Genomic DNA, 20,025 nt, shown 5'->3' with positions numbered 1-20,025 from the left:
AGTCAAGGTATTGGAGTGGCCATCACAAAGCCCTGACCTCAATCCTATAGAGAATTTGTGGGCAGAACTGAAAAACCGTGTGCGAGCAAGGAGGCCTACAAACCTGACTCAGTTACACCAGCTCTGTCAGAAGGAAGGGGCCAACATTCACCCAACTTATTGTGGGAAGCTCTGCCACTCCACCACGGTCAAGCTCAGCTCTGTACAGTACTACTGTAGTACTACAAGAGCAAAACTATAGTACTGCACTCCTGAGTCAAGGCTGAACCAGAAAGGAGGCTGTGGACGAGAGGCTGAGCTGAAGCGCCCTATCAGAGTAAGGGAATGGTCAGCCTATCATAGAGGAGGAAGAGTAGCAGGTAGCCTATCAGGGAAGAGATCTGGTTAAAAGCATAAACTATTTTATTTAACATCATTAAATATTGTCTATTGATTCATAACAGACCCTTTTCTTCAATCTTTTTTCTAACCTAATTTCCTGACACCGCTTTCCACAGACCAGGTCCCACCCCGTCACTCCTCTTTCCACACAGACCCAGTCCCACCCCGTCACACCGCTTTCCACACAGACCAGGTCCCACCCCGTCACACCGCTTTCCACACAGACCAGGTCCCACCCCGTCCCACCGCTTTCCACACAGACCAGGTCCCACCCCGTCACTCCTCTTTCCACACAGACCCAGTCCCACCCCGTCACACCGCTTTCCACACAGACCAGGTCCCACCCCGTCACACCGCTTTCCACACAGACCAGGTCCCACCCCGTCCCACCGCTTTCCACACAGACCAGGTCCCACCCCGTCACTCCTCTTTCCACACAGACCAGGTCCCACCCCGTCACACCGCTTTCCACACAGACCGAGTCCCACCGCTTTCCACACAGACCGAGTCCCACCCCGTCACTCCTCTTTCCACACAGACCAGGTCCCACCCCGTCACACCGCTTTCCACGCAGACCGAGTCCCACCCCGTCACACCGCTTTCCACACAGACCAGGTCCCACCCCGTCACTCCGCTTTCCACACAGACCAGGTCACACCGCTTTCCACACAGACCAGGTCCCACCCCGTCACACCGCTTTCCACACAGACCGAGTCCCACCCCGTCACACCGCTTTCCACACAGACCAGGTCCCACCCCGTCACACCGCTTTCCACACAGACCAGGTCCCACCCCGTCACTCCGCTTTCCACACAGACCAGGTCACACCGCTTTCCACACAGACCAGGTCCCACCCCGTCACACCGCTTTCCACACAGACCGAGTCCCACCCCGTCCCACCGCTTTCCACACAGACCAGGTCCCACCCCGTCACACCGCTTTCCACACAGACCAGGTCACACCGCTTTCCACACAGACCAGGTCCCACCCCGTCACACCGCTTTCCACACAGACCAGGTCACACCGCTTTCCACACAGACCAGGTCCCACCCCGTCACACCGCTTTCCACACAGACCAGGTCCCACCCCGTCACACCGCTTTCCACACAGACCAGGTCCCACCCCGTCACTCCGCTTTCCACACAGACCAGGTCACACCGCTTTCCACACAGACCAGGTCCCACCCCGTCACACCGCTTTCCACACAGACCAGGTCCCACCCCGTCACTCCGCTTTCCACACAGACCAGGTCCCACCCCGTCACTCCGCTTTCCACACAGACCAGGTCCCACCCCGTCACTCCGCTTTCCACACAGACCAGGTCCCACCCCGTCACACCGCTTTCCACGCAGACCAGGTCCCACCCCGTCACACCGCTTTCCACACAGACCAGGTCCCACCGCTTTCCACACAGACCGAGTCCCACCCCGTCACTCCTCTTTCCACACAGACCCAGTCCCACCCAGTCACACAAGGAGCGGTTTGTTGTTGCTTGACAACGAGACACTTGTGTTCAGTCTGCTGGTCAATGCAGCACATACAACAATGTTGATGACAGAGACGTTGTTTCCACTTTAAATCTTAATATAAATACACAAGCATTCTATAATTAAAATATTAGTTTGTGTTTCTTACATCTGCAAACAGCTAGTTTGTGTTTTCTTAGCAATTTAAGCTAAATCGTGTTAGCCACTAATGCTAATCGCTAGCTAGCTGGCTAGTTAATGAAAGTACTGAGTCAGAGCAAACGTAGCTAGCTAATGCAGCCTGTCCTGTAGAGGCTTACAGCAGCATGTTGCTAGGGCAACACTATCTTCTAAATCAGAGGAATAGGCGAAGCATCGATATGTTGGCTATATGAATAAATATTTAATGTAGCCAAAGATTCTAAGGTCCCCTAGGAAACACTGAACATCACTTTGGTTCCGACCCTGTCACAATAACTCATCCATGGCATTTTCATTCATTGTCAAACAACACTGTAATCAAAGTGCCCACTAGTATTTATATTCTAACTATAGAATTATAATAAACATTATATTTCCATGATTCCAAAAGGGTTTTGATCTAAAATCGCAATTTGGTTAAAAATAAGGCCTAGTATTTTTTCACATATTGTGGTAATGTGGAAATGAGTTCAGGAAATGCAGAAATTGATGGAAATTATTTTAGTTTGAAGTTGAATTGAACAGTATAAAACAATCCAAATGGAGAAAAACCCATTAAAATAATGTATGTGTTGCCACCCAGGGTCACTACTCATAAAGCAAATGTTGAACTTTTATTAATCAAAAACATTAAATACAGTCACAAATGTGAAAAATACCATGATATGATGTATTGGCCATATCGCCCAGCCCTACTTACAGGTACACAGAGAGACATATTACTGACATCTAAATGTCTAGGTACAGATGCATGCTGGTCCAGTGGCTTAATCTGCTGGACTGACTGGGGACGACAATCTGGAGCTGGAGAGGGGTAAGGTTGGAGCAAAAGCCTGCACAGCCAGTATCTCTCCAGGACCTGGGTTGGCCATCCCTCTACAGCACGATGAGAGGACCGTGGTCTGGACTGGAGGACAGCTGTTAGGCCTGTAGAGCCCTGGGTGAGAGGACCATGGACTGGACTGGAGGACAGCTGTTAGGCCTGTAGAGCCTTGGGTGAGAGGACCGTGGTCTGGACTGGAGGACAGCTGTTAGGCCTGTAGAGCCCTGGGTGAGAGGACCGTGGTCTGGACTGGAGGACAGCTGTTAGGCCTGTAGAGCCCTGGGTGAGAGGACCGTGGACTGGACTGGAGGACAGCTGTTAGGACTGTAGAGCCCTGGGTGAGAGGACCATGGACTGTACTGGAGGACAGCTGTTAGGCCTGTAGAGCCCTGGGTGAGAGGACCGTGGTCTGGACTGGAGGACAGCTGTTTGTTAGGCCTGTAGAGCCCTGGGTGAGAGGACCATGGTCTGGACTGGAGGACAGCTGTTTGTTAGGCCTGTAGAGCCCTGGGTGAGAGGACCATGGTCTGGACTGGAGGACAGCTGTTAGGCCTGTAGAGCCCTGGGTGAGAGGACCATGGTCTGGAGGACAGCTGTTAGGCCTGTAGAGCCCTGGGTGAGAGGACCATGGACTGGACTGGAGGACAGCTGTTAGGCCTGTAGAGCCCTGGGTGAGAGGACCGTGGTCTGGACTGGAGGACACCTGTTTGGCCTGTAGAGCCCTGGGTGAGAGGACCATGGTCTGGACTGGAGGACAGCTGTTAGGCCTGTAGAGCCCTGGGTGAGAGGACCGTGGTCTGGACTGGAGGACAGCTGTTAGGCCTGTAGAGCCCTGGGTGAGAGGACCGTGGTCTGGACTGGAGGACAGCTGGTAGGCCTGTAGAGCCCTGGGTGAGAGGACCGTGGTCTGGACTGGAGGACAGCTGTTAGGCCTGTAGAGCCCTGGGTGAGAGGACCGTGGTCTGGACTGGAGGACAGCTGTTAGGCCTGTAGAGCCCTGGGTGAGAGGACCATGGTCTGGAGGACTTCCTGAATTCACCTAGCACAATATCTTCAGGCTGCATATCCAACAATCACAAGTCTTTGGACAGATAAACACACCTCATTCTCTTGTTTAGGAACAGAAAGCAAGACAATCCCAACATTGTTAAATCTCCACTATCTGGATGCCTTGTGGTGTCACCATCCTGTCCAATAGAAGATACTGTCCTCCCTGCTGACTGGAAGACAAGAGGAGAGGGATTCTTTTCCCTGTGGGTCCGCTGTCTTGTCTTCTTTCTCTTGCTTCCTCTTTTCCTCCCCCTCTCTCCTCGTCCTCCCCCCGTTCGCCCTCTCTTATTTCCTGATGCAGTCGGGCCAGCTGAGTCCTCTGCAGGCTGCAGACAAAACTACATACAGGACCACCTGACGAGAACACAGCACATAGTTCAGACTATTTTACACACACACACACACACACACACACACACACACACACACACACACACACACACACACACACACACACACACACACACACACACACACACACACACAGACACACACACACACACAGGTGAACAGACAGACACACACACACCACACACACACACAGGTGAACAGACAGACACACACACACACACCACACACAGGTGAACAGACAGACAGACACACACACACACCACACACAGGTGAACAGACAGACACACACACACACACACAGTTGAACAGACAGACACACACACACACCACACACACACACAGGTGAACAGACAGACACACACACACACCACACACACACACAGGTGAACAGACAGACAGTACCTACCAGTGCCACCGCCACCACGACGACGACAGTCAGTTTGAGGTTCTTCATGCACATAGCTCTGGCCAGGTTACGACTGGTGGTCTTAAAACTCACCGACTGGAGGAGAGAGGAAGTTAGTGATGCTCTGAGCCGGGTTATAGGCGTAGCAGCAGGATAGTTGGTGTATAGTTGAGTAATCGTAGTAGATTAGACTGTTACTCACTGAGCCGACCAGGTTCTCTGTTTTATCAATCAGCAACTCCAACTTCTCTCCCCTCTGAGCCACCAAGTCTGTAGGAAACAGAGGAAACTACAGTAACCTGGATCCTCAGACCCTAGACACTTCTCCCCGAGCCCCTAATACAGTGGTGGATGTAGGAGTCTTAAAGTACACTGGATCCTCAGACCCTAGACACTTCTCCCCGAGCCCCTAATACAGTGGTGGATGTAGGAGTCTTAAAGTACACTGGATCCTCAGACCCTACACACTTCTCCCCGAGCCCCTAATACAGTGGTGGATGTAGGAGTCTTAAAGTACACTGGATCCTCAGACCCTAGACACTTCTCCCCGAGCCCCTAATACAGTGGTGGATGTAGGAGTCTTAAAGTACACTGGATCCTCAGACCCTAGACACTTCTCCCCGAGCCCCTGATACAGTGGTGGATGTAGGAGTCTTAAAGTACACTGGATCCTCAGACCCTACACACTTCTCCCCGAGCCCCTGATACAGTGGTGGATGTAGGAGTCTTAAAGTACACTGGATCCTCAGACCCTACACACTTCTCCCCGAGCCCCTGATACAGTGGTGGATGTAGGAGTCTTAAAGTACACCTCAGACCCTAGACACTTCTCCCCGAGCCCCTGATACAGTGGTGGATGTAGGAGTCTGAACTCACCGATGTTACGCACCATGATGCCTTTCAGATCGTCAACCTGCAGCTGAGTCTCAGCCAGGCGATCTGATGGAGGACACGAATGGTGCTTCTAGAAACAGAGAGAGGAGAGAGGGAGGGGGGAGAGAGAGAGAGGGAGAGACACAGAGAAGGAGAGAGAGAGAGAGAGAGAGAGAGAGAGAGAGAGAGAGAGAGACAGAGACAGAGACAGAGACAGAGACAGACAGACAGACAGAGAGAGAGAAGGGGAGAGAGAGACAGAGAAGGAGAGAGGATCAGTGGTATGGTGTTCATGTGACTGAAGGTAAACAAAATACACAGACAGTCCTCACTAACACACAGACAGCCCTCACTAACACACAGACAGCCCTCACTAACACAGACAGTCCTCACTAACACACAGACAGCCCTCACTAACACACAGACAGTCCTCACTAACACACAGACAGCCCTCACTAACACAGACAGTCCTCACTAACACACAGACAGCCCTCACTAACACACAGACAGTCCTCACTAACACACAGACAGCCCTCACTAACACAGACAGTCCTCACTAACACACACAGTCCTCACTAAAACACACAGACAGTCCTCACTAACGCACACAGACAGTCCTCACTAACACAGACAGTCCTCACTAAAAACCAACAGACAGTCCTCACTAACGCACACAGACAGTCCTCACTAACGCACACAGACAGTCCTCACTAACGCACACAGACAGTCCTCACTAACACACAGACAGTCCTCACTAACACACAGACAGCCCTCACTAACACACATACAGCCCTCACTAACACACAGACAGTACTCACTAACACACACAGACAGTCCTCACTAAAACACACAGACAGTCCTCACTAACACACACAGACAGTCCTCACTAACACACACAGACAGTCCTCACTAACACACACAGACAGTCCTCACTAAAACACACAGACAGTCCTCACTAAAACACACAGACAGTCCTCACTAAAACACACAGACAGTCCTCACTAAAACACACAGACAGTCCTCACTAAAACACAGACAGCCCTCACTAACACACAGACAGCCCTCACTAATACACAGACAGCCCTCACTAACACACAGACAGCCCTCACTAACACACAGACAGTCCTCACTAACACACAGACAGTCCTCACTAAAACACAGACAGTCCTCACTAACACACAGATAGTCCTCACTAACACACAGATAGTCCTCACTAACACACAGACAGTCCTCACTAAAACACACAGACAGCCCTCACTAAAACACACAGACAGCCCTCACTAACACACAGACAGTCCTCACTAACACACAGACAGCCCTCACTAACACACAGACAGCCCTCACTAACACACAGACAGCCCTCACTAACACACAGACAGCCCTCACTTACACACAGACAGCCCTCACTAACACACAGACAGCCCTCACTAAAACACAGACAGTCCTCACTAAAACACACAGACAGTCCTCACTAAAACACACAGACAGTCCTCACTAACACACACAGACAGTCCTCACTAACACACAGACAGCCCTCACTAACACACAGACAGCCATCACTAAAACACACAGACAGCCCTCACTAACACACAGACAGCCCTCACTAACACACAGACAGCCCTCACTAACACACAGACATCCCTCACTAACACACAGACAGCCCTCACTAACACACAGACAGCCCTCACTAACACACAGACAGCCCTCACTAACACACAGACAGCCCTCACTAAAACACACAGACAGTCCTCACTAAAACACACAGACAGTCCTCACTAAAACACACAGACAGTCCTCACTAACACACAGACAGTCCTCACTAACACACAGACAGCCCTCACTAAAACACACAGACAGCCCTCACTAACACACAGACAGCCCTCACTAACACACAGACAGCCCTCACTAACACACAGACAGCCCTCACTAACACACAGACAGCCCTCACTAACACACAGACAGCCCTCACTAAAACACAGACAGCCCTCACTAAAACACAGACAGCCCTCACTAAAACACAGACAGTCCTCACTAACACACAGACAGTCCTCACTAACACACAGACAGTCCTCACTAACACACAGACAGCCCTCACTAAAACACACAGACAGCCCTCACTAAAACACACAGACAGCCCTCACTAAAACACACAGACAGCCCTCACTAAAACACACAGACAGCCCTCACTAACACACAGACAGCCCTCACTAACACACACAGACAGCCCTCACTAAAACACACAGACAGCCCTCACTAAAACACACAGACAGCCCTCACTAAAACACACAGACAGCCCTCACTAAAACACACAGACAGCCCTCACTAAAACACACAGACAGCCCTCACTAAAACACACAGACAGTCCTCACTAACACACACAGACAGTCCTCACTAACACACACAGACAGTCCTCACTAACACACACAGACAGTCCTCACTAACACACACAGACAGTCCTCACTAACACACAGACAGTCCTCACTAACACACAGACAGTCCTCACTAACACACAGACAGTCCTCACTAACACACAGACAGTCCTCACTAAAACACAGACAGTCCTCACTAACACACAGACAGCCCTCACTAACACACAGACAGCCCTCACTAACACACAGACAGTCCTCACTAACACACATACAGCCCTCACTAACACACAGACAGTCCTCACTAACACACACAGACAGTCCTCACTAACACACACAGACAGTCCTCACTAACACACACAGACAGTCCTCACTAACACACACAGACAGTCCTCACTAACACACACAGACAGCCCTCACTAACACACAGATGGAGTGTGTGCTCAGAGTGCTATTGGCGATGGGCATTCTGAGTCTGTTCAGTGAGCTGGCTCCCATACGGCTCCCATACGGCTCCCATACGGCTCCCAAACGGCTCCCATGCGGCTCCCATGCGGCTCCCATACGGCTCCCATACGGCTCCCATGCGGCTCCCATACGGCTCCCATACGGCTCCCATACGGCTCCCAAACGGCTCCCATACGGCTCCCATACGGCTCCCATACGGCTCCCATACGGCTCCCATACGGCTCCCAAACGGCTCCCAAACGGCTCCCAAACGGCTCCCATACGGCTCCCAAACGGCTCCCAAACGGCTCCCAAACGGCTCCCAAACGGCTCCCATACGGCTCCCAAACGGCTCCCATACGGCTCCCAAACGGCTCCCATACGGCTCCCAAACGGCTCCCATACGGCTCCCAAACGGCTCCCATACGGCTCCCAAACGGCTCCCATACGGCTCCCAAACGGCTCCCATACGGCTCCCAAACGGCTCCCAAGCGGCTCCCATGCGGCTCCCATACGGCTCCCATACGGCTCCCATACGGCTCCCATACGGCTCCCAAACGGCTCCCATACGGCTCCCATACGGCTCCCAAACGGCTCCCATACGGCTCCCAAACGGCTCCCAAACGGCTCCCAAACGGCTCCCATACGGCTCCCAAACGGCTCCCATACGGCTCCCAAACGGCTCCCAAGCGGCTCCCATGCGGCTCCCATGCGGCTCCCATACGGCTCCCATACGGCTCCCAAACGGCTCCCATACGGCTCCCAAACGGCTCCCAAGCGGCTCCCAAGCGGCTCCCAAGCGGCTCCCAAACGGCTCCCAAGCGGCTCCCAAGCGGCTCCCATACGGCTCCCATACGGCTCCCATACGGCTCCCATACGGCTCCCATACGGCTCCCATACGGCTCCCATACGGCTCCCATACGGCTCCCAAACGGCTCCCATACGGCTCCCATACGGCTCCCATACGGCTCCCAAACGGCTCCCAAACGGCTCCCATACGGCTCCCATACGGCTCCCATACGGCTCCCATACGGCTCCCAAACGGCTCTTTGTTCAGTAGTGCTTATAATGTACCTAAAACCATGTGAAAATAGCTCATCTCTAAAGTAAAGCCAACAAAATTGCCTGGGATTATGTCAGATGACATGTGAGTTCACTTACATTTTTAACAGACCAAATGTTTAGATGAGAGAGTGAAATAAGCAAGCAGGAAGAAGAAAGCAGAAAGTTTGTTGTGGTGAAACAGCACTTTAGTGTTTTATAAACAATTAGCTATACGTTATATATGTCTAAGACACTTACACATTTAAAACCTTTGGTTTTAAAGTGCTTCACAGTGCATTCTGGAAGGATTCAGACCCCTTGACTTTTTCCACATTTTGTTACGTTACAGCCTTATTCCAGTCAGCCACTGCCTGTCACTAAGGGAGTACCCCAAGGCTCAATCCTAGGCCCCACACTCTTCTCAAATTTACATCAACATAGCTCAGGCAGTAAGAAGCTCTCTCATCCATTTATATGCAGATGATACAGTCTTATACTCAGCCGGCCCCCAGGATGTTGTGTTAAATGCTCTACAACAAAACTTTCTTCGTGTCCAACAGGCTTTCTCTCCCCTTAACCTTGTTCTGAACACCTCCACAACAAAGGTCATGTGGTTTGGTAAGAAGAATGCCCCTCTCCCCACAGGTGTGATAACTACCTCTGAGGGTTTAGAGCTTGAGGTAGTCACCTCATACAAGTACTTGGGAGTATGGCTAGACTGTACACTGTCCTTCTCTCAGCACATATCAAAGCTGCAGGCTAAAGTTCAATCTAGACTTGGTTTCCTCTATCATAATTGCTCCTCTTTCACCCCAGCTGCCAAACTAACCCTGATTCAGATGACCATTCTTCCCATGCTAGGTTACAGAGACGTAATTTATAGATTGGCAATTAAGGGTACTCTCGAGCGGCTAGATGTTCTTTACCATTCGGCCATCAGATTTGCCACCAATGCTCCTTATAGGACACATCACCGCACTCTATACTCCTCTGTAAACTGGTCATCTCTGTATACCCGTCGCAAGACCCACTGGTTGATGCTTATTTATAAAACCCTCTTAGGCCTTACTGCCCCCTATCTGAGATATCTACTGCAGCCCTCATCCTCCACATACAATACCTGTTCTGCCGGCCACATTCTGTTAAGCCTCACTCCCCCCTATCTGAGATATCTACTGCAGCCCTCATCCTCCACATACAATACCTGTTCTGCCGGTGTAACGTTCCTGACCTATTTTTATGTTATTTTGATTATGTTTAGTTGGTCAGGGCGTGAGTTGGGGTGGGCATTGTATGTTGTGTGTGTTTGGTTAGTCCATGGGTGTTGTATGTGTATGGGATAGTGTTTGTTAGGTTGTCTAGTTATGTCTATGGCTGCCTAGATTGGGTCTCAATCAGAGACAGCTGTCATTCATTTGTCTCTGATTGGGAGCCAGATTTAAGGTAGCCATAGGCAGTAGGCTTTTGTGGGTGTTTGTTCCTGTGTCCACACAGGACAGTTGAAGGTTAGTCTCATTTGTTGTTTTGTAGTTTTGTAGTGTATTGTTTTGCTGTTTTCATTAAAAGATGGCTTATTTCCCTCAATCTGCATCTTGGTCCTATCCATGCTCCTCCTCGTTTGAGGAGGAGAACAACATTGACTGCCTTTACAACCGGTCACATTTTGTTAAAGGTCCCCAAAGCACACACATCCCTGGGTCGCTCGTCTTTTCAGTTCCCTGCAGCTAGCGACTGGAACGAGCTGCAACAAACACTCAAACTGGACAGTTTTATCTCAATCTCTTAAAGACTCCATCATGGAGACTCTTACTGACAGTTGTGGCTGCTTTGTGTGATGTATTGTTGTCTCTACTTTCTTGCCCTTTGTGCTGTTGTCTGTGCACAATAATGTTTATACCATGTTGTGTTGCTGCCATGCTGTTGTCTTAGGTTTCTCTTTATGTAGTGTTATGTTGTCTCTCTTAACGTGATGTGTGTTTTGTCCTATATTTAATTGATTGGTGGAGTGCTGCAGAGATGGATGTCCTTCTGGAAGGTTCTCCCATGTCCACAGAGGTACTCTCTCCCCCGATTGCTCAGTTTGGCTGGACGGCAGCTGTAGGAAGAGTCTTGGTGGTTCCACATTTCTTTCATTTAAGAATGATGAAGGCCATTGTGTTCTTGGGGACCTTCAATGCTGCAAAAATGTTTTGGTGCGCTTTCCCAGATCTGTCTCAACACAATCCTGTCTCGGAGATCTACGGACAATTCCTTTTGCTCTGACATGCACTGTAAACTGTCGGACCTTATATAGACAGGTGTGTGTCTTTCTATATCATGTCCAATCAATGTAATTTACCACAGGTGGAATCCAATCAAGTTGTAGAAACATCTCAAGGATGATCAATGGAAACAGGATGCACCTGAACTCAATTTGGAGTCTCATAGGAGGGAGAGAGAGAGGCAGGGAGGGAGAGAGAGAGGCAGGGAGGGAGAGAGAGAGAGAGAGAGAGAGAGAGAGAGAGACAGGGAGGGAGAGAGGGAGAGGCAGGGAGGGAGAGAGAGGCAGGGAGGGAGAGAGGGAGAGAGGCAGGGAGGGAGAGAGGCAGGGAGGGAGAGAGAGAGGCAGGGAGGGAGAGAGAGAGAGAGAGGCAGGGAGGGAGAGAGGCAGGGAGGGAGAGAGGCAGGGAGGGAGAGAGAGAGAGGCAGGGAGGGAGAGAGGGAGAGGCAGGGAGGGAGAGAGGGAGAGGCAGGGAGGGAGAGAGGGAGAGGCAGGGAGGGAGAGAGGCAGGGAGGGAGAGAGGCAGGGAGGGAGAGAGAGAGGCAGGGAGGGAGAGAGAGGCAGGGAGGGAGAGAGGCGGGAGGGAGAGAGGCGGGAGGGAGAGAGGCGGGAGGGAGAGAGGCGGGAGGGAGAGAGGCGGGAGGGAGAGAGGCGGGAGGGAGAGAGAGAGGGAGAGGCAGGGAGGGAGAGAGGGAGAGGCAGGGAGGGGGAGAGGCAGGGAGGGAGAGAGGCAGGGAGGGAGAGAGGCGGGAGGGAGAGAGGCGGGAGGGAGAGAGGCGGGAGGGAGAGAGGCGGGAGGGAGAGAGGCGGGAGGGAGAGGGAGAGAGGCGGGAGGGAGAGGGAGAGAGGCGGGAGGGAGAGGGAGAGAGGCGGGAGGGAGAGAAGGGGGAGGGAGGGAGGGGGGAAGGGGGAAGGGAGGGGGGGAGGGGGAGAGAGGGGGGGAGGGGGAGGGAGGGGGGAAGGGGGAAGGAGAGGGAGGGGGGAAGGGGGCAGGGAGGGAGAGAGGCAGGGGGGGTGCAGCAGACAGCCCAGTCACCTGAGTGAGAGGAGAGCAGCATTATCAATGTGACTTGTGTTAATTGGACCTTGCGGGCAGGTTTTGATTGATCATTATTCTGGAAATTTCAGCTACACCTGGCAACCCTGTGTCACAGCCTGTTCTGACCACTCACTACCATACTACCATATTACAGGATTGGTTCTTATCATCGCAGTAGCCAGAGTGGAGGAGAACTAACTCACCATCTGATCAGGGAGTGTGTGTGTGTGTGTGTGTGTGTGTGTGTGTGTGTGTGTGTGTGTGTGTGTGTGTGTGTGTGTGTGTCTCACCATCTGAGCCATCAGAGTGGAGGAGAACTCTGAGTTCATTGCGTAGGGAAGAGCTGTCTGAGCTCTGGAACCATACGTGGTCTGGAAACGCTTCTTCACCTCTCCCAGGAAGCTGAACGCGCGTGACCGCTCAAAGTCCTAGCAGACAGTTAACACAGTCAGACACTACAGTCCCGACAGACAGACAATACACACTGCAGTCCAGACAGACAGACAATACACACTACAGTCCAGACAGACAGACATTACACACTGCAATCGCAACAGACAGACAATACACACTACAGTCCAGACAGACAGACAATACACACTGCAATCGCAACAGACAGACAATACACACTACAGTCCAGACAGACAGACAGACAATACACACTACAGTCCCGACAGACAGACAGACAATACACACTACAGTCCAGACAGACAGACAATACACACTGCAATCGCAACAGACAGACAATACACACTGCAGTCCAGACAGACAGACAGACAATACACACTACAGTCCCGACAGACAGACAATACACACTGCAGTCCCGACAGACAGACAGACAATACACACTACAGTCCCGACAGACAGACATTACACACTGCAGTCCAGACAGACAGACAGACAATACACACTACAGTCCCAACAGACAGACAGACAATACACACTACAGTCCCGACAGACAGACAGACAATACACACTGCAGTCCCGACAGACAGACAGACAATACACACTGCAGTCCAGACAGACAGACAGACAATACACACTACAGTCCCAACAGACAGACAGACAATACACACTGCAGTCCCGACAGACAGACAGACATTACACACTGCAGTCCAGACAGACAGACAGACAATACACACTACAGTCCCAACAGACAGACAGACAATACACACTACAGTCCCAACAGACAGACAGACAATACACACTGCAGTCCCGACAGACAGACAGACATTACACACTGTAGTCCAGACAGACAGACAGACATTACACACTACAGTCCCGACAGACAGACAATACACACTACAGTCCAGACAGACAATACACACTGCAGTCCAGACAGACAGACAGACAATACACACTACAGTCCCGACAGACAGACAGACAATACACACTGCAGTCCCGACAGACAATACACACTGCAGTCCAGACAGACAGACAGACAATACACACTACAGTCCCGACAGACAGACAATACACACTACAGTCCAGACAGACAGACAGACAATACACACTGCAATCGCAACAGACAGACAGACAGACAATACACACTGCAGTCCCGACAGACAGACAGACAATACACACTGCAGTCCCGACAGGGGGGTGTGGGGGGGGTTCATTTAGACCCTTTAGGTATAAAACATGTTTTATGAAACATTGAATTTCCTTACTGCTATTAGCCCATAGAAACACATTGGATAACAGATTCATACATGGAAAAACAAAGTCAAACGATCAAAAAGGAGGTTTTAAAGGGTCTGTCCTATATCGGAGAAAAATTATTTTAGTTTCTGTCTTATATATATTTTTTTTTGTCAATTTTCTTTTTTGGGGGAGGGGGGGGGGATAAACTACTTCCATATACACTGAGTGTAGAAGACATGAAGAAGACCTGCTCTGTCCATGACAGACTGACCAGGTGAATCCAGGTGAAAGCTAGGATCCATTATTGATGTCACCTGTTCAATCCACTTCAATCAGGGTAGATGAAGGGGAGGAGACCTGTTAAAGAAAGATTAAGCCTGGAGACAACTGAGACATGGATTCTGTATGTGTACCATTCAGAGAGTGAATGGGCAAGACAAAAGATTTAAGGACTAGGGTATGGTGAATACCATGAGTACATGTACCCATCATGTTGTTCACTCTGATGGGAGGACTAGGGTATGGTGAATACCATGAGTACATGTACCCATCATGTTGTGATGGGAGGACTAGGGTATGGTGAATACCATGAGTACATGTACCCATCATGTTGTTCACTCTGATGGGAGGACTAGGGTATGGTGAATACCATGAGTACATGTACCCATCATGTTGTGATGGGAGGACTAGGGTATGGAGAATACCATGAGTACATGTACCCATCATGTTGTGATGGGAGGACTAGGGTATGGAGAATACCATGAGTACATGTACCCATCATGTTGTGATGGGAGGACTAGGCTATGGTGAATACCATGAGTACATGTACCCATCATGTTGTTGACTAGGGTATGGTGAATACCATGAGTACATGTACCCATCATGTTGTGATGGGAGGACTAGGGTATGGAGAATACCATGAGTACATGTACCCATCATGTTGTGATGGGAGGACTAGGGTATGGTGAATACCATGAGTACATGTACCCATCATGTTGTGATGAGAGGACTAGGGTATGGAGAATACCATGAGTACATGTACCCATCATGTTGTTGACTAGGGTATGGTGAATACCATGAGTACATGTACCCATCATGTTGTGATGGGAGGACTAGGGTATGGTGAATACCATGAGTACATGTACCCATCATGTTGTTGACTAGGGTATGGTGAATACCATGAGTACATGTACCCATCATGTTGTTGACTAGGGTATGGTGAATACCATGAGTACATGTACCCATCATGTTGTTGACTAGGGTATGGTGAATACCATGAGTACATGTACCCATCATGTTGTGATGGGAGGACTAGGGTATGGTGAATACCATGAGTACATGTACCCATCATGTTGTTGACTAGGGTATGGAGAATACCATGAGTACATGTATCCATCATGTTGTGATGGGAGGACTAGGGAGAATACCATGAGTACATGTACCCATCATGTTCTGATGGGAGGACTAGGGTATGGAGAATACCATGAGTACATGTACCCATCATGTTGTTGACTAGGGTATGGTGAATACCATGAGTACATATATCCATCACGTTGTGATGGGAGGACTAGGGTATGGAGAATACCATGAGTACATGTACCCATCATGTTGTGATGGGAGGACTAGGGTATGGAGAATACCATGAGTACATGTATCTATCATGTTGTGATGGGAGGACTAGGGTATGGAGAATACCATGAGTACATGTACCCATCATGTTGTGATGGGAGGACTAGGGTATGGAGAATACCATGAGTACATGTACCCATCATGTTGTGATGGGAGGACTAGGGTATGGAGAATACCATGAGTACATGTACCCATCATGTTGTTGACTAGGGTATGGTGAATACCATGAGTACATGTATCCATCATGTTGTGATGGGAGGACTAGGGTATGGTGAATACCATGAGTACATGTACCCATCATGTTGTGATGGGAGGACTAGGGTATGGAGAATACCATGAGTACATGTACCCATCATGTTGTTGACTAGGGTATGGTGAATACCATGAGTACATGTATCCATCATGTTGTGATGGGAGGACTAGGGTATGGAGAATACCATGAGTACATGTACCCATCATGTTGTGAGGGGAGGACTAGGGTATGGAGAATACCATGAGTACATGTACCCATCATGTTGTTGACTAGGGTATGGTGAATACCATGAGTACATGTACCCATCATGTTGTTGACTAGGGTATGGTGAATACCATGAGTACATGTACCCATCATGTTGTTGACTAGGGTATGGTGAATACCATGAGTACATGTACCCATCATGTTGTGATGGGAGGACTAGGGTATGGTGAATACCATGAGTACATGTACCCATCATGTTGTTGACTAGGGTATGGAGAATACCATGAGTACATGTACCCATCATGTTCTGATGGGAGGACTAGGGTATGGAGAATACCATGAGTACATGTACCCATCATGTTGTTGACTAGGGTATGGTGAATACCATGAGTACATGTACCCATCATGTTGTTGACTAGGGTATGGTGAATACCATGAGTACATGTATCCATCACGTTGTGATGGGAGGACTAGGGTATGGAGAATACCATGAGTACATGTACCCATCATGTTGTTGACTAGGGTATGGTGAATACCATGAGTACATATATCCATCACGTTGTGATGGGAGGACTAGGGTATGGAGAATACCATGAGTACATGTACCCATCATGTTGTGATGGGAGGACTAGGGTATGGAGAATACCATGAGTACATGTATCTATCATGTTGTGATGGGAGGACTAGGGTATGGAGAATACCATGAGTACATGTACCCATCATGTTGTGATGGGAGGACTAGGGTATGGAGAATACCATGAGTACATGTACCCATCATGTTGTGATGGGAGGACTAGGGTATGGAGAATACCATGAGTACATGTACCCATCATGTTGTTGACTAGGGTATGGTGAATACCATGAGTACATGTATCCATCATGTTGTGATGGGAGGACTAGGGTATGGTGAATACCATGAGTACATGTACCCATCATGTTGTGATGGGAGGACTAGGGTATGGAGAATACCATGAGTACATGTACCCATCATGTTGTTGACTAGGGTATGGTGAATACCATGAGTACATGTATCCATCATGTTGTGATGGGAGGACTAGGGTATGGAGAATACCATGAGTACATGTACCCATCATGTTGTGAGGGGAGGACTAGGGTATGGAGAATACCATGAGTACATGTACCCATCATGTTGTGATGGGAGGACTAGGGTATGGAGAATACCATGAGTACATGTACCCATCATGTTGTGATGGGAGGACTAGGGTATGGTGAATACCATGAGTACATGTATCTATCATGTTGTGATGGGAGGACTAGGGTATGGAGAATACCATGAGTACATGTACCCATCATGTTGTGATGGGAGGACTAGGGTATGGAGAATACCATGAGTACATGTACCCATCATGTTGTGATGGGAGGACTAGGGTATGGTGAATACCATGAGTACATGTACCCATCATGTTGTTGACTAGGGTATGGAGAATACCATGAGTACATGTACCCATCACGTTGTTGACTAGGGTATGGAGAATACCATGAGTACATGTACCCATCATGTTGTGATGGGAGGACTAGGGTATGGTGAATACCATGAGTACATGTACCCATCATGTTGTGAGGGGAGGACTAGGGTATGGAGAATACCATGAGTACATGTACCCATCATGTTGTGATGGGAGGACTAGGGTATGGTGAATACCATGAGTACATGTACCCATCATGTTGTGAGGGGAGGACTAGGGTATGGTGAATACCATGAGTACATGTATCTATCATGTTGTGATGGGAGGACTAGGGTATGGAGAATACCATGAGTACATGTACCCATCATGCCACGTGTCAACATTGCAGGCTGGTGGTGTGTTTCAGGGCACCCATTGGGCCCCTGGTGGAGTGGTGTGATGGTGTTTTTCAGGGCACCCATTGGGCCCCTGGTGGAGTGGTGTGATGGTGTTTTTCAGGGCACACATTGGGCCCCTGGTGGAGTGGTGTGATGGTGTTTTTCAGGGCACACATTGGGCCCCTGGTGGAGTGGTGTGATGGTGTTTTTCAGGGCACACATTGGGCCCCTTGATAAAAGTGGAGCAACGTTTGAATGCCACAAGATATCTGAACATCAATGCCAATCAGGAGCATCCCTTCACAGCAGCAGTGTATCATTTCAACAGGATAAAGCCCCACGCCACAAGGCCATCTACAGGAATGGTTCCACAAGCATGACAGTGAATTCAGCTTACTGCAGTGGCCAGTCACCAAATCTCAATCTAATGGAGTATTTGTGGGATGAGATGGAACGAGCTATTTGGAGTGGAGATCCACTACCAGCCAACTTGACACAACTGTGGGAAGCATTGGAGTCAACATGTTCCCAGCATCCCTGTGGAACGCTTTCCACACCTTATAGAGTCCATGCCCTGACAAATGGAGGCTGTTCTGAGGGCAAAAGGGGGTGCAACTCAATATTAGGAAGGTGTTCTTAATGTTTTGTACACTCAGTTTATACTTCCTACCTTCAGACGAGGCTTGTGGGTGTCCTAGATCAAACCAACCAACCGGTTCGTGAGAGTATCACCTTTCCATAGTGGGGTCATATTATTGTGTCGTGCAAACTGTTCTGAAGCTACAGATTGAAGTCGTCAGCGGTACCGACCCCAGACATGGGGGTCGTAGAGCAAAATGGAGAACGCCATCGTGTTGGTAAGAGTCTCATCTTTCCATACTGTGGTCATTATTTTTAATAGGCCAAACCGTTCGGGCGCTGCAGACGTTGTTGTGAGAAGACTGATTTTCAGGAAGTCTCATGCACCGACAAACACTAGCCGCAGATTAAATTGCCCGATGTTGATGTGATTTATATAGAATGTTAATTAGATTTCAGTGGGTGCGCGGACATCAACTCTACGGGGTTAACAGTTGACAAAAAAAATACTGCAGCACATCCATATAGGAATAGCAAATGACTCAAGATACAGAGATACACCAAAGCACATTACATACTCACACATTAAAACTAAAGCCTGTATACTCACATCATCAGTGATACAGAGGTAAATGATTCGGTCATGGCAGATGTAGTGGAAGAGATAGCTGAAGGAGAAGACAAGATACTCAGTCAGATACTCAGTCAGATTTGATCTTCACGGTCTCACTAACATACATACAGTACAAGTAGAACAGACCTATCCATCTCCAGGCTGTGTGGCTGTCTGAGTGTTAACCCTACCTGCCATGGCTGTAGGTGAGCTTGTTGTTCTCGGAGGGTATCTTCGCTAGGATCTGTTCTGTCACCTCCAGGAAATTACCGACACACCACGCATGTTTCGCCAGGACGGTACTGCCGCGGGCAACCACCGCAAACCGGATCGCCATGGTGGTGGACCCGGTCAGGGAGGACAGCTGGTCGGGGATTCACTGAGAGTGAAGGACAACACTGGAGAGAGGGATACAGTGAAATGGTGGGTTAAGATAGTTTCACCACTAAGCTAGTGGCGAGGTAGGCAATGAATAGTAGCCAGGGCAACAACAACAGTGTTAAGATCAACAACACTGACATGTAGCTAACTAGGTTAGCTAACCAACTAACTAACTAACTAACTAACCAACTAACCAACTAACCAACTAACC

The 20,025-nt window shown here is 49.5% G+C and overlaps 1 protein-coding gene across 1 annotated transcript; it reads right to left on the bottom strand.

The window, feature by feature from the left end:
* Positions 1–2,695: 2,695 nt before the first annotated feature.
* On the bottom strand, positions 2,696–19,785 carry LOC129827235 (vesicle-associated membrane protein 7-like). The gene is made up of 7 exons (XM_055887971.1): positions 19,625–19,785; positions 19,431–19,488; positions 12,998–13,135; positions 5,555–5,642; positions 4,881–4,948; positions 4,679–4,774; positions 2,696–4,275 (listed from the first exon to the last, which is right to left on the bottom strand). The coding sequence occupies exons 1-7, from the start codon at positions 19,768–19,770 to the stop codon at positions 4,207–4,209; spliced, it is 663 nt and encodes a 220-aa protein (XP_055743946.1). The 5' UTR covers positions 19,771–19,785; the 3' UTR covers positions 2,696–4,206.
* Between the last annotated feature and the right edge of the window lie 240 nt (positions 19,786–20,025).

Source organism: Salvelinus fontinalis, chromosome 29 (genome assembly GCF_029448725.1).
Source record: "Salvelinus fontinalis isolate EN_2023a chromosome 29, ASM2944872v1, whole genome shotgun sequence".
Classification (NCBI taxonomy): Eukaryota; Metazoa; Chordata; class Actinopteri; order Salmoniformes; family Salmonidae; genus Salvelinus; species Salvelinus fontinalis.
The sequence above is the reverse complement of the archived record's forward strand: the minus strand, read 5'-3'. Positions and strand labels throughout refer to the sequence as shown.